The sequence below is a fragment of the Trichechus manatus genome, unplaced genomic scaffold, assembly GCF_000243295.1.
Source record: "Trichechus manatus latirostris isolate Lorelei unplaced genomic scaffold, TriManLat1.0 scaffold00004, whole genome shotgun sequence".
Lineage (NCBI taxonomy): Eukaryota > Metazoa > Chordata > Mammalia > Sirenia > Trichechidae > Trichechus > Trichechus manatus.
This window is the reverse complement of record NW_004443940.1, coordinates 34,638,994-34,654,211: the sequence shown is the minus strand read 5'-3', so window position 1 is coordinate 34,654,211 and position 15,218 is coordinate 34,638,994. Positions and strand designations below refer to the sequence as shown.

At 49.6% G+C, this 15,218-nt stretch overlaps 1 protein-coding gene across 1 annotated transcript in view; it reads right to left on the bottom strand.

The window, feature by feature from the left end:
- Window positions 1-7,874: 7,874 nt before the first annotated feature.
- Window positions 7,875-15,218, bottom strand: part of TMEM127 (transmembrane protein 127) — a 12,445-nt gene continuing 5,101 nt past the window's right edge. The window contains exons 2-3 of the mRNA XM_004369346.2: window positions 9,663-9,827; window positions 7,875-8,908 (exon numbers count right to left, since the gene is read on the bottom strand). Of these exons, the coding sequence (XP_004369403.1) occupies window positions 8,601-8,908; window positions 9,663-9,827 (473 nt within the window). The 3' untranslated portion in view covers window positions 7,875-8,600. The remainder of the gene's footprint in view (window positions 8,909-9,662; window positions 9,828-15,218) is intronic.

The window sequence follows — 15,218 nt, the reverse complement described above, 5'->3', positions numbered from 1 at the left end:
GTGATGAATGTGCTTGTGGAAGCTGAAGACAATAGGCGCACCAAGGAGGGAAGCCCAACTCTGCTTAGGGTATCAGGGGTGGCTTCAAGAGCCCAGTGTCCTCCCCATAACTGGGAGACATTTGTCCTATCAGGTGCTCCGAATCCATTCTCCCTTCTTTTAGTAAAAGTACCTTGATTTCCCTTTCATGGAACCACCCCTCCTTCCTCTCATCCACGTAATTCTATTCCCAACATCAGGAGTGGGCAAGTGACCCCATGCTTAGCTAATCAGGGCACTGAATCCTCCTGGCTGCGACACTCATTCAGGGATCGGATCAATCCCAAGTTGGTCAAATCAGACTGAATACTCTGGACATGTTATCAGGAGGACCAGTCCCTGGAGAAGGACATCATGCTTGGTAAAGTAGAGGGTCAGCAAAAACGAGGAAGACCCTCAACAAAATGGATTGACAGTGCTGCAACAATGGGCTCAAACATAGCAACGATTGTGAGGATAGCACAGGGCCAGGCAGTGTCTCCTTCTGTTGTACATAGAGTCGCTATGAGTCGGAACCAACTCGATGCACCTAACAACATGTTCAGATGGACAACTGAACATCTATGTGTAAAAAAATGAACTTTGACATATATTTCCAACTTTATAAAAAACCAACTCAGAATGGATCTTAGACTTAAATGTAAAACATAAAACTATAACAGTTTTAAGAGAACACATAAGAAATCTTTGTGATTTTGGGGTAGGGAAAGAGTTCTTAGATACAACATGAAAAGTATGACTCATAAAGACAAAATTGATAAATTGGATTTCACCAAAACTAAAAATTTTTGCTCTATGAACAACTCTCTTAAGAGAATGAAAAGGTAAGCTACATATTGGAAGAAGATACTTGGAATCACATATCTGATATAATGACTTGTATCCAGAGTATATAAAACTCTCAAAGTCAACAACACAATTTAAAAAATGGGCAAAATATCTGAACATCTGCTTCACCAAAGAAGATATATGGATGGCAATAAGCACATGAAAAGATACTCAACATCACTAGCAAATTAAAACCACCATGAGATACATCTATTACAATGGCTAAAATAAAAAATACCAACAATACCAAGTGCTGATGAGGATGTAGAGCAACTGAAACTCTCAGGAATGCAGCCAAGTGTGGGAAACAATTTGGCAATTTCTTGAAAATTTAAACATATATATGTTAAACATGTATGACTCAGCAATTCCAATGAAACATATACTCACACAAAAATATGCACATGACTGGAGGTCCTAGCCAGAGCAATTAGGCTAGAAAAAGAAAATAAAAGGCATCCAAATCGGTAGGGAAGACGTCAAAGTATTTGCAGATGATATGATCTTATACAGAAAAAACTCCAAAGAATCCACAAGAAAACTATTGGAACTAATAGAAGATTTCAGCAAAGTTGCGCCTGGTGGGAGGTGGAAATGGGGAGTGACTGCTGATGGGTACAGGTTTCTTTTTCGGGTGATAAAGATGTTCTGGAATTAGATAGTGGTGATGGTTGTACAACCTTGTGACTATCCTAAAAACCACTGATTTGTACACTTTACAAGATGGGTTTTACGGTATGTGAATTACATCTCAATAAAAATAAAGGCGGCAAAAATGTTAACTGATGAATCTGGCTAAAAAGTATATGGGAATTTGTTGTTATTATTTCTTTTATTTCATTTTCTGTAGGTATAAAAAAATTTTTTCAAAATGAAATGTTTTTCAAAAGCTTCTTAAAATAGATTAAAATTCATTCCTTCTTGATCCATCCTGGTGGACGTGGAGGGTGGCGCTCTTCTCAGGGAGTCACAGGACTTCAGGAACTTCAAAGACATCCAGCTGAGCCCCTCACTTACGGAGGAAGAAAGCCAGCCACAGAGTGAAGTGCCTTTTCAAGGTCAAACACCTAGTTAGTGGCTAGTAACTCTCACACATTCAAGATCCCCGTTCCATTCCTTTTTCTAGAGCTGTTTACTTTTCTTCACGAACCAATTTTCCAACCCTCTCATTTACTTGGAATGCTCACCTGGATGCTCTCCAATTTCTCAACATCTTTCTGAATAGAGATTTCCAAGGCTGGGGAAAAACTCACCACAGAGATAATATTTGATAGATACTGAACATGTGTTAAGACATTGTTCTACGGTCAGAGGAAGTTTCAGGAGTTCGATGAATTAATGCAAAATTATATCCAAATGTGCAGCTGCTATGGAAAAGTTTGGAGATTCCTCAAAAAGTTAAATATAAATTACCTTACAACCCAGCAAATCCACTCCTAGGTATATACTCAGAGGAATTGAAGGAAAGCAATCAAACAGACACCTGTACACCAATGTTCATAGCAACATTATTCACAATAGCCAAAAGGTAGAACAACCCAAGTGTCCATCAACATATGAATGGATAAAGAAAATGTGGTATATACATACCATGAAATATTATTCAGCCATAAAAAGGAATGGAGTTCTGATACATGTGAATGAACCTTGAAAACATTACACTAAGTGAAATAAGCCAAACACAAAAGGACAAATATTGTTCACTTATATGAAACATCTGTAATAGGCAAATTCATAGAGACAGAAAGTAGATTAGAGGTTACCAAGGGGCTGAGGGGGAGAGGGCAGCGTGTTACAGCTACAGAGTTTCTGTTGGGTGATGAGGAACTTTTGGAAGTAGACAGTGGTGAAAGTTGCACATTGTTCAAGTAACTAATGCCACTGAACACTTTAAAATGGTTAAAATAACAAATTTTGTAAGTGTTTTAAAATGTACGTAAATGGTAGCACATGGCATCAGCCCCACTGCCTTCTGCTTGTCCACTGCTGCTCGCTCCCTCCCCATCCTATCGGGCTGACTTCAGGATGGAGATATGGGAGTGGAACTGGGATCACGGGACTAGCAACTAGGATGTATGCAATCTGTGTCCTTGTGAGTGCCAAACACTCCTCAAGTAAAGTGTTGAGCTCAGAGTGGAAAAGAAAAATATGAGGAATGTCAAAACCTGGATGGGCACAGGTAGGAGAGAAGCAGGAGAAACAATGCCTACGATCAGGGCCAGTGTATTCAAGGCTGTTTTTGCTTACTGTATGAAAGCGGATGAGTCTGATTTCAAGGTCCAGCTCCGTTCAAAGATAGGATACACAGAACTTCTGTGAGGAAGCAGAGCTGGTCAATAGCCTCATGTCTTACTATCACAGAAAAGGGGGTGCTGGGGGAAAGATTATGGGGGATTCAGCTCCATTGTGTAGTGTCCTTCCAACAAGGATCTCTGGTGCAGGCCTTGCCCTCGTGCTTACATATCCCAATCACCACTGGTGGTTGTGTTATTGTTATTAGTTGCCACTGAGTCAATTCCAACTCACGGTGATCCCATGTGTGCAGGGTAGAAATACTCCAGAGGGTGTTCAAGGCTGTGACCTTTCAGAAGCATATCACAAGGCTTGTCTTCTGAGGTGCCTTTGGGCGGGTTTGAACCGCCAACCTTTTGGCTATTAGTCGAGCACTTAACCATGTGTGCCACCCAGGAACTCCATCAGTGGTGCCATCTCTGAAATCCTCAACTGCAACTTAACCATTCTCATCCTGGGCCATAGGATGAAGCTCCATGTCCTTGGCCACAATTCAGCGAAAGGGGCATGATCTAAGTTGGGCAAGAGAGAGTCATTCCAGTACCTTAAATAAAGTGGTTCTGTGAGCCTGGGGCAGCTTCACACTTCTGGAGAGAGACTGCCTGAGAGGACAAGCCAAGCAGAGATGGAGAAATCGTGTCGTCGTTGGAATTCCTGGATCCAGCCAAGTCCCTGGACTACTGTGAACTTCTTAGTTATGAGAACCAATAAATCCCATTTAGTTAAGACAGCTTGAGTTCTGCAGCTTGCTAAGTGTTCTGACAACAACCTTAGCGTTCTAGCCCTCATGGGCTGGGTCCACCCTCATAATTACTTGCCGTTCCCTTCCAGTGGGTATCACCACTGCTCAAAACACCAGCTTGGTGTTTCCCTCACCTGCTTTCACACCATTGATTACATCATTCTCCCAAAATTTACCCATTTTGCAAGGAAGGCCCAGATCAAGTCTCTCCTCCTTCATTAACCCTTCCTTGACCATTACAGCCTCAGAAGGGTGACCCTTCCGGCATTGCCAGATTCAGCCTTGTCAGGTTTCCTTTTCCTGGTGGCTGGATTGGAAGGTATTTGAGGACAAGGACCTTATCTGTTAATGGCTTTGCAGCCTCCACAGAGCACACTGTGTTCAGTATATTTGGTGAGTGAATGTTGCATAAAAAAGCACGAGCGTTTGCCCCTAATTAACTTAAAATGTAAAAAATAAGACATAAGCCTTGTCAACATAATAGAAATTGTGTGTGTGTGTACACCTGTGCAAATTTCCCTCACCCCTCTGTTAGAGCACAAGGGTGCTGAGGCAAATGGGTGGGGAAGAAATGAATAGGGACACCATTCCCCTCATTAAAACAAAACCTATCCACCACCCTGAGGTTATCCAGAAGGAAACACTCCTATTGGTAGCAGTAGAAACCTAGGGGAGAGAACCTCTAGAGGTAGGTTACACCAAGGGTTGGGATCTGGGCTACATGGTGTGGCCAGACCTCACCCCTGAGAAGGTTCTTTACAGAGTCACTTGCCATTTTTGCTACAGAGGGGAAGTAAGGACAAGGAACCTTCCAAACAGGGCTTCCTGCAGGGGCCTCAGGGCCCCATTCTGAGAGACCTGGACAGTCCCTTAAACAAGATTTGGAACCATAGCTGTCTCCTTTGACACATGGTTAAGCTGACGGGTCTGTCTCCCCAAACATCTTATGAAGCCTCTCACCACTCACCGTGTTTTTTCCCACTCAGCTGAGGGGGCAAGCCAGTCCAATATATATCCTTCAGTTCTAAGAGACCAGTGAAATCTTTACTAAGGAAATTTTACCCTCACTTCCCCCACAGCTCAGTGAGGAACTGATGTCTTAATTCTCAAACCTGTGTCCCTTAACTGGATACCTTCACTTCAAGTAGACTCATTCACAGGAGGTGTCTTCTTTCTGCCACACACTCCTGCCTCATTAAAATGCCACTCCCCCCACCATTAAAAAAAAAAAAAAAAATGCACGGAGAGAAATAAAGATTCTCAGTTATTTGAAAACAAGGATCATAAAATTTATTAGTTCCTTTGTGTCTTCCCACAGAACCTGTGTCCCATTTAATTAGTGGCTGAGTGTGGACATCTGTGGGTGAGATATCAGCTGAAGAGTCTCTAGTTTTCTGAAGAAAACCGCCCTCCTCCCAGAAGAAACCACTCTTCCTCTATCCCCAAGGTCCTCTCCTCGCTGCCCTTTACAGCCTGTGCCGTTGTTGTGTGAGCTGCTCCTCGAACCCCTCTAGGCCAACACGTTTTCAGACCCTTCCTGATGTTGTCCCATCGTTAAATAAAGCTGGGTCCCTCCCTTCCCTTCTCAAAATCCTCCCCGAGCTCCCTACCGCTTCTGTAACCGCAAGCGCCTTAGGCGGGCTCTCCTCACCAACCACCAGTCGTTTCTGCTCTCGCTATTCCCCCTGCCACGCCACCTCCAACCCCACCTCGTAAAGCCTTTCAGATCACTCAGGTGAGAGCCCACAGCACGTGCCCCGGATGTCCGGCAGACCACTCACCTCATCCTGCCTCTTCATGGAGCCACGTGTCAAATCTACAACTCAACTAAGAACGTCCTTGGAGACAGGGCCCCCGCCGGACATGTTTCTCTCACAATGCCTAAGAGTTCTTTCTACACAGACCAGGGGATCCTTTACAAATGTCTGAAATGAACTGAAATGAGAACACATCCCCAGCTCTCAAGAAAGATGTGTACTCTTTCCAGGAATAATAATAATAATAATAAAAAAGAGCACCTAAATGGGCTGCTAACCAAAGGGAGCCCTAAGGTTGTACCCTGACCGACATGTGGGGCTCAGTGTATGGGCTGAACGTGCTAGGAGTGCAGAGAATGCGGTAACCCCCGAGGCCTGGCACTGACCCTGAAGAGCTTTTCTACAAGTCACACACATGGAACTCTTCCACTCGCACGCTTCTCCCGGTAAGTACCATCCCTGTGGTTTCAAAAGAAGGCGCAGTTTCTTCAGCGAGGCCAGCCCTGAAGAGGCGTACTTCTTCCCGCACAATGGCTGGCGTTCAGAAGCAGCGCTCTCTTCTGCAGCTAACCAGGGGGTACAGAGAGGAGTTCAGGGTCTGAGGACAAGGACTTGGGCGGCGGTCATCCACAGACAGTTCCTAACCGTGGGGCCGTGGCTGTGGAATCTGAGGCTGTCAGATTAGTGGGATCAGGCAGGTGACAGGGCCTTGTGTGGAGGGGCGCGTGCAACTCCTTCCTTTCTTTTTATTAAGCACAAGCCTCATCAATTTCCCCTGCTCTCCATGAGGAAAGAATAAACCAAATTAGGAAAACTGTGACAGAAAAATCACAGAGCCACTGACATTTACATTCTTATTTGTAGTTTGCTTTTTTGTTTTGTTTTTTAATTATTTTCTAGAAAAAAAAGAAAAAAACAACACAACCAGGGAATTTATACGACAAACTATCTGAGTCTGGACGGCGGGGAGAAAGAGAAAGGCCGGGGCGTGGGACACTGATAAAAAGTGGGCTCCGAATCACGTGCGACAGCCCACGGGGTCGCATCCAGGTCCTCAGGAGACAATCTGTCACATTGGCATGCGGGTTCAGTGCCCAGCCTCCTGGCCTGTCCATTCAGACACCCACAGAGAGAGCTGGCCGCACGTCAGAAACCTGTGACAAGCTCGGGACTTAACAGAAGACAAGCCTGATACGCTCCTGGGCTTTGTGCTCAGGTATCACACGGCGGTCTTTCTTGCCGAGGAGAAGAAGGTCTTGGAGAGGGTGACAGTCACTTGGGACACACTTTGGCATCACAGCAGTGAACTCTGGGTAGCCACTCACTCATGTGAGAACGTGGTCCCCACGACCCACACAGCGTGTCTGTCCAGACGCCCGCTGTCAATCTGGCTGAAGACAGGGACATTGGAATGACATGACATTGAAATGACATGACAGTAGTGTCCATCCTCCAGTCTTGCTATCTCACGGCCTCAGGGGTGGGGAGAGGCTGGGATCTGTCTCCTTTTAGCTCAGCACTGGACGCTGACTCCAAAGCCAGTAACTGACCAAGGGCAGCTTGGCCCTCTGAACCCACACGGAAAGTCTCTCATGTTTCACCCACTTTATGCCCCAGATCTCAGGGCAGAGAATCCGGTCAGACCCCGAGCCAAGTGTGGGTCACCAGAGTGACGGCTGGGCAAGAAAGGGCCAGTAGCACACAGCAAGACCAGAGTACATTCGAGAAGGGGGGGGGGCATGCAGCAAGCTGTAGCCCCAGGTTACACTCGGGGTCATGCTGAGCCCAAGCGCAGACTGACCGGGCAGCTCTGAAGCCTCAGGCAATGGGGTCCCACGGGCATGGTTCCCATGTGGAGAGTGGTGGTTTTTCCCGCCACACTGTGGGCCGTTGTGCAACTGAGGCCAGGTTACATCTCAGTGCTGCAGTCCTGAGGAGCACCGCGCTGGCCAGCCGGCCAGGCCACACCATCCTCAGCCCCTCGGGGGCAGTGGGGCTCCGGGTCCCACAGGGAAGCCCCACAGGGAAGCCCCACAGGGAGCCGCAGGCACTGGGGAGGAAGGGGGAGGGGCGAGGGCTGCATTCTGCTGGGAGAGGCTCAGGCTTGGAAGGAATTCAGGCCCAAAGTATTGCAGAGCCAAAAGGAATGGGAGAAATTTCTGGAAAATGACAACTGCCTTGTCCCTATTTCAAAAAGAGAGTATTGTTCCTGCAGCTTGGTATTGTTTTTTCCATTTAAAACCACCCCCATCTTAAAGGGTGAAAGGGCTGGGAGATTTACACCCTTCACTCTGACCCTGGTAGGCACCAGGAGGCTTCAGTCTCACGCCACGTCCTGCTCTCCCTGCCAGGGCTCCAGCCACACAAAGCAGGGCAGGATGGGGAGAGCAACGGCCCTCTTCCCAACAGCAATTCGTCCTCCCCGTAAAACAAGCACACACGTGACATCAAGTCCAAAGACTAAAGTGCAGAGAACTCCACGGAGTGGGTGGCCTGGTTCTGGGGCACTCCGAGAAGGAGCAGGGTGGCCAGCCCAGAACGACGGCCGTGGGAGAAACACTGACCTTCTGAAGCCAGCCTGGAGGGCACAGCCCCCTTTCCCTGGGGCCCCACTGACACTTTTGTCTGGGACTGTGCACCGTCAGCAGTCCCCAAGGAGTTCCAGTCCCAAAGATATGGTCCATGAAGGGAGAAAGCTGTATGACCATCCCTGGTTGGTAGTGACTACTGAGCGTGAGGGAGAGGAAAGTGCAGGTGGGGAGACACTGCATCACATCAAATCCATGCACCCCAGGTTTCAAGAGCAGGCAGTCTCTCCTGGGGGAGGTCGGGAGAAGATGCTCGGGGTGCTACCAGTGAGGCCTGGGGGCAAAGGATCTCCCCTGGGTGTGAACGGAGCTGCAGTCGGGGGAAGAGCTGAGGAAGAACCCCAGCAGCTGGCATTAGGGTGTGTAGGCCGGGGGCGGCTGGAACTGGTTGATGACCTCGTACTCCACCGGGTAGGGCTCGTTCTCCTCCATCTCAGACAGCAGCTCCAGCGCCTGCTCCTCCTCCTCCGTAGGGTAGTGGCGCAGCAGGTTGGCTGCTGTGGCCAGGATGGAGGCCCCACCAGCTCCTGCCACCAGGTAGAAGCTAACGGCAAAGGTGACGTAGACCTGGGAGCCGTGGAACTTCTTGTGCTGCTGCTGCTGGGCCAGGATGAGCTCGGAAGCCCAGTAGGAAAAGCCGATGACAGTGGCACACTGCAGGACTGGGGGACAGAGGACGGCACGGAAGGCAGTCAGCGGGCACCTGACGCCAGGATGCTCAAGGAACCCATCACAGCCTCTGTCCCCAAACCCCCTTCTTAGAGAACTGGCCTGGCCCCAGACCCACAAAGGGGAGCTCGCTTGGTCGTGGGATTCTTGGGCTGGGACTGGGCACAGATGCCTTACTCTACCTGGGTCAGATTCTCTCTTTCTTAGCAATTTACAATTGGGATACTGAGTGACTGACGCTGCTGGATGCCACTGTGGGCTTGAGAGGGACAGACATGGCGTGCAGTCTGGGAGCTGGAGCTGACACCACTACCAGTCAAACAGACCAGCAGCCCCAGAGAGGCCGGTCTGCAGAGCACGGGAAGGTGGAGGAGGGTGAGAACCTGCTGAGGCCGTGCGCTCTGGGACACGCAAGGAAACACCCTGGCTCCTTCCCTGCTGGCACCAGGCCCCATGCACCCACTTGAGCTTGAAATCCAGTTTTTAGACAGCCGTGAATTCCTTGTGGTAGTCTAACAATATCACCTCTCTGCAGCTGGGCTAAGTGGGTTTGGGGTCCTGGCGAGTGGACATGCACTCACTGAAGCGAGCGGCCCACACGCCCAGATGCTGTGAAAAGCGAGAGCTGAAATGGGCACCTGGAACGGTGTCTGCTCATAGAAACCCCCCCGTCCCCATCTGCACCTCCACGCAGCATGTGCCCGCCCTACGCCCGTTCCTTCCCCACTGTGAGCAGCCCCGTGTTACCTGTGAGGATGTGGGCAAAGGCATAGCGACGGGTGATCTTCAGGGCTGGATGCTTGGGCCCAAAGACATCCAGAAGGAACGCAGACAGGCTACAGAGGATGCCCAGGAAGCAGAAGGCGGCAATGACTCGCAGGAGCAGCACCGTCTGGGGATTCATGCAGAAGTCTGTGGCGGGGAGAACCAAATCCACTAACTCTGGGTACAGCAGTCTCCACCCGGGAAGGGGTTTGTCCCTGCTCCTTCCCAGCCTTCAGCAGAGGTGGAACAACCTCCCCAGCAGCAGCCAGGAGGCTCGGCCACTGGTCCCACAAGCCTCACGCCCTCTTCTCTTTCCAACAAAGTTCACTGAGGTGGAGGAGTCCACCTTGCAGCTGCCACGCTCTCCCACCACCCTGACAATTAACTGGGCATGCTAACTCATTCTGCTGAAGCATGCTTTGGGCTGGAAGGAAAAGACCATTGACTTTGGAGCTAAGACAGCCAGAAAGGCTGAGCCCCAAGGTCGACTAATGTCGGTTCTCCACTCAGTTATGTGATGGGGCATTTTCTGTGACAACTTGGCTAGGCTACAGTGTCCGGTTCTTGGGTCCAACTCGAGTCTCGATGTCGCTATGAAATACTGACATGTGACTGCATCAGCTGGCCTGAAGCAGATTCCCCTCCAGCATGTGGGTGGGCCTCCCATAAGATAGATATATCTCTCCTACTGGCCCTGTTTCTCTAGAGAACCCTGACCAAGACAAGTCACTCATTCATTCCCTGTTTGTTCTAAAAAGAAGTCGGAGCAATTTACAGAAACGTGTGACTGCGAGAGAGCACTAAATGAACTAGGAAAGATGGTAGGCTGTACTCGCTTTTTTTTATTATGGTGCTTCAAGTGAAAGTTTACAGCTCAAGTCAGTTTCTCATACAAAAATTTATACACACATTGCTATGTGACCCTAGTTGCTCTCCCTATACTGTGACAGCACACTCCTCCTTTCTAGCTCAGATTTCCCGTGTCCATTCAACCAGCTCCTGACCCTCTCTGCCTTCTCATCTCACCTCTGGACAGGAGCTGCTCATTTAGTCTCATGTGTCTACTTGAGCTAAGACGTGCTATCTTCACAAGTATCATTTTATGTCTTACAGTCCAGTCTAATCTTTGTCTGAAGAGTTGGTTTCGGGAATGGTTTCAGTTCTGGGCTAACAGAAAGTCCAGGGGCCATGTCTTCCAGGATCCCTCCAGTCTCAGACCATTAAGTCTGATCTTTTTACTAGAATTTAAGTTCTGCACCCCACCTTTCTCCTGCTCCATCAGGGACTCTCTGTTGTGTTCCTTGTCAGGGCGGTCATTGGTGGTAGCCAGGCACCATCTAGTTCTTCTGGTCTCAGGCTGATGCAGTCTCTGGTTTATGCGGCCCTTTCTGTCTCGTGGGCTAGTACTTTCCTTGTGTCTTTGGTGTTCTTCATTCTCCTTTACTCCAGGTGGTTGGGACCAACTGATGCATCTTAGATGACCACTTGCTAGCTTTTAAGACCCCAGATGCCACTCACCAAAGTGAGATGCAGAACATTTTCTTAATAAACTGCGTTATGCCAATTGACCTAGATGTCTCTTGAAACCATGGTCCCCAGACCCCCGCCCCTGCTACTCTGTCCCTCAAAGTGTTTGGCTGTATTCAGGAAACTTCTTAGCTTTTGGTTTAGTCCAGTTGACTTTCACATTTATTTTTGCTCGTCCCCTGAACCCTACCAAAACCACAGAGTTTTTTTTAAAGGCATAAACCCACACAAGGAAAGGAGGGGCAAAACAAAATTCTGGGAACTGAAAAAGCAAAGAGGAAAGTAGAACTGACGTAGCACACCAGATAGAGCTGAAAGACAGGCCAGCAATGGGAAAAACTGAGAGGCAACAAGATTCACACTACAAAAGCCCAAAAGGCTCAGAAATGGACAGAACCAAGTAACTTCTGAGATGAGGACAAAGCCATTGTGGGACGCACACTCTACCAAAATGATGGAGTAAACCAGGGAAAAGGAAGCCACAGAAACAGGAGGCCCAGTGTTCGCGGAGTTCCCAGGGTTGTGACGGAGGGAGGCCCAGAACCGCAGCCACGCACCAGACACAGAGAACCATATTTCCTTCCAGCACTTTAATTCCATTCTGATTTTTAAAAAATTTCAACTAGACAAACGCTGTCAATCCTTCAACAGCCACGCAAATTGGCATGGCTCCCAGAAGCACACAGAGAGAATAAAGGCTGATCGAAAAAGAAACCAGGCTGTGATAACGTTTTCTGAGCCTTAATACAAAGGCGGAAACGGGCCTTAACTTCCTCCTCTATTCCAGTCACTGACAGGCTCTTCCTCGTTTAGGCCATGGGTCACCAAATGATTTACACCAATCTGGAAAGGACTGGCAAGACTCAGGCCTTAGGTTCCCTTCCCGTATCTTGATCTCAGGCTGAAAGGCTGTGTGTGGTGGTTACGGGTGTTCATGAGCATCAGATTCACCTGGGGCGCTGGCTGTAAGCATGAGCCCAAGCCCCAGAGATTCTGAGCTATGGTCTGGAGCAGGGCCTGGCAATCTAGACTTTAACAAACAGCCTAGATGACCCCCACGCACGTGGCCCAAGCCCTGCACTCAGGAAACACTGGTCCGGGACCTCAGAGTGAGGTGGACGGATGAACGTCCAAGAATCTGGGCAGGGGACCCGAACCCAACAAAGCAGAGTCAAACCGTCAGAAACTGGCAGCATGAAGTCTGGGCAGAGGGCATGGCCTCCCACGTTGGAGAACCAGACCAGATACACGAGGCCGTGGGCCTCTGACACTCAGCACGCCCTGCCTCAGGGACAGACTTCACCAGAGATGCTGGCGGGGCCCAGACAAGACTCCTGTGCTCGGTCCAGCTTCAGGTCACCCACCAAGCTGCCCTCAGAGCCATCTGTCACGCTTCCGTCTCCAGACCATCTGTTTGGGCCCACGCGTCCAGCCCGGATGATCACCGGCCGCCAAGAGGCTTGTCTGTGCATCAGCTCTGCCAGCAACCACGACCGGCCTTCACTTAAACCTGCAGGGCCTGAGAAAGCACTGTGGGCCAGAAGATTCGCTGACAGGAAAGCTCCAGGAGACAGGGGCTGTCTCTTGGCTTTATCTGGAATATTGCTAAAAAGCTCCCTGAGACAGTGCTCTTCGAGGTCCACGTGGCGCGGGGCAGGGCGAAAACATTCTTCTAGGGCTTCCAGGAATAACCTGGCAGAGGCAGAGCTAAGGGTGTACATCACATGCCGCCTGCAGCAGGCTGTCCTAAGATTCAACCAGCATCACCGAGCGCACACCAGGCACTCTGGTACTTTAATCGTGTTTCTGAAAAATTTACTAAGCTTTAAGTTAACAACTAGTTTTATCTGAAAAAGTACTAGAAGAGGAATCAACGGCAACTGGTTTGGAGTTTTGTTTTAAAGACACCGGTAGTATGCTGTTTCTGAGGTGAGGTGGTTAGCGTGAGAATGCTCACTTCATTACATCCATACGTTATCACACTCCGGTGCGGGACAGTCTCTGGGTGGTACAAATGGTTACTAACTGAAAGGCTTGCAGTTCGAATCCACCCAGAAGCACCTTGGAAGAGAGACCTGGTAGTCTACTTCCAAAAGATCACAGACACTGAAAACCCTACAGAGCACAGCTCTACTCTGACACACACTGGGTCACCACGAGTCAAAACTGACCCAACTGCAGCCGGCTTGGACTTTGGTGTGTGTGTTATGTTTGACAATATATCTTCTTAAACAACGAAAGAGATGTGCACCCAGTAAAAAATCAGAGAGGACACTCCTCCTGTTCTAGATGCCTGGCTGCCCCTCCCCAGAGGCAGACCTGTGAGCAGCTTCTCTCGCCTCCTCCAGGGGCGGCCTTTGCATGCAGGCCAGTCAGAAGCTGTCTGACTTGGGCCTCTCTACCCTTGGGGCCTCACCACACAGCCCAGGTGAGGGGGCGGAGCCTCTAGAGGGTAAGCCACTTCCTCCAGGTCACACAGTGCACAGCGAGGCTCCAAGCCCGGGTCAGACTGCCCAGCACCGCGCTGCTCGGAACCACCCAGTGCCAGAGTTAGCTGTTCATTTCTCCCCAATGGGGAGAATCAAATCCTAAAGTGTTCCATTCGAATGAGGGGTCAAAAGCTCATGAACGCTCTCAGAGCCACCCTCTGAGCCACGAGTTCACTGAGGGAACAGCTGGAGACACGGAGTCTCTTCCAGTGAGAAGGTCTGCGTCATTAAGCAGTTAAAAGTGCTCCTACTGATACCAAACACTTTGAGGGGCAGAGTAGCAGGGGCGGCGGTCTGAGGACCATGCTTTCAGGGGACATCGAGGTCAACTGGCATGATAAAGTTTATTAAGAAATGTTCTGCATCTCACTTTGGTGAGTCGTGTCTGGGGTCTTAAAAGCAAGCAAGCAGCCATCTAAGATGCATCAATTGGGCCCAACCACCTGGAGTAAAGGAAAATGAAGACCACCAGAGACACAAGGAGAGTATTAGCCCAAGAGACAGAAAGGGCCACATAAACTACAGACTCCATCAGCCTGAGACCAGAAGAACTAGATGGTGCCCGGCTACCACCAATGACCGCCCTGACAGGGAACACAACAGAGAGTCCCTGTTGGAGCAGGAGAAAAGTGGGATGCAGGATTCAAATACTAGTAAAAAGACCAGACTTAAAGGTCTGACTGAGACTGGAGGAACCCCAGAAAGTATGGCCCCCAGACTCTCTGTCAACTCAGAACTAAAAACCATTCCTGAGGCCAACTCTTCAGACAAAGGTTAGACTGGACTATGGGACATAAAATGATACTCGTGAAGAGTGTGCTTCTTAGCTCAAGTAGATACATGAGACTAAATGGGCAGCTTCTGTCCGGAGGTGAGATGAGAAGGCAGAAAGAGACAGGAGCTGGTTTAATGGACACGGGAAATCAGGGGTGGAAAGGAGTGTGCTGTCACAATACAGAGAGCGCAACTAGGGTCACATAACAACGTATGTATAAATTTTTGTATGAGAGACTGACTTGAACTGTAAACTTTCACTTAAAGTACAACAATTAAAAAAAAAAAAAAAGCACACCTACTGGGATGACGGGCACCAGGTGCTTGCACGGGGGCTTCTGCAGCCATCAGAGCCTGGCCCTGGGGACCAGGGTGGGCCACCAGAAGGCAAGAAGCCTACCAGGGACTACACGTAACCCTGAGCAAGTCACTCAACTTCTCTCAGCCTGTCTCCTCACCTTCCATCGACCACAGGGAGCGCAGTGAAGGAGCAGCCCATCACATCGCTTCCCCACTGCCCCTGCGCTGAGACCAGGGCTGCTGTCAGCTGGCCACAGTGGTGCCACCTCTGGCGTTCCTGTCCTCCTTACGCTGAGACCTCCTCAGCCACACACGGCTGCCAGCGCCCCGACCACACACGTCTGCCAGCGCCCCGGCCACACGTCTGCCAGCGCCCCGGCCACACACGTCTGCCAGCGCCCCGGCCACACGTCTGCCAGCGCCCCGGCCACACGGCTGCCAGCGCCCC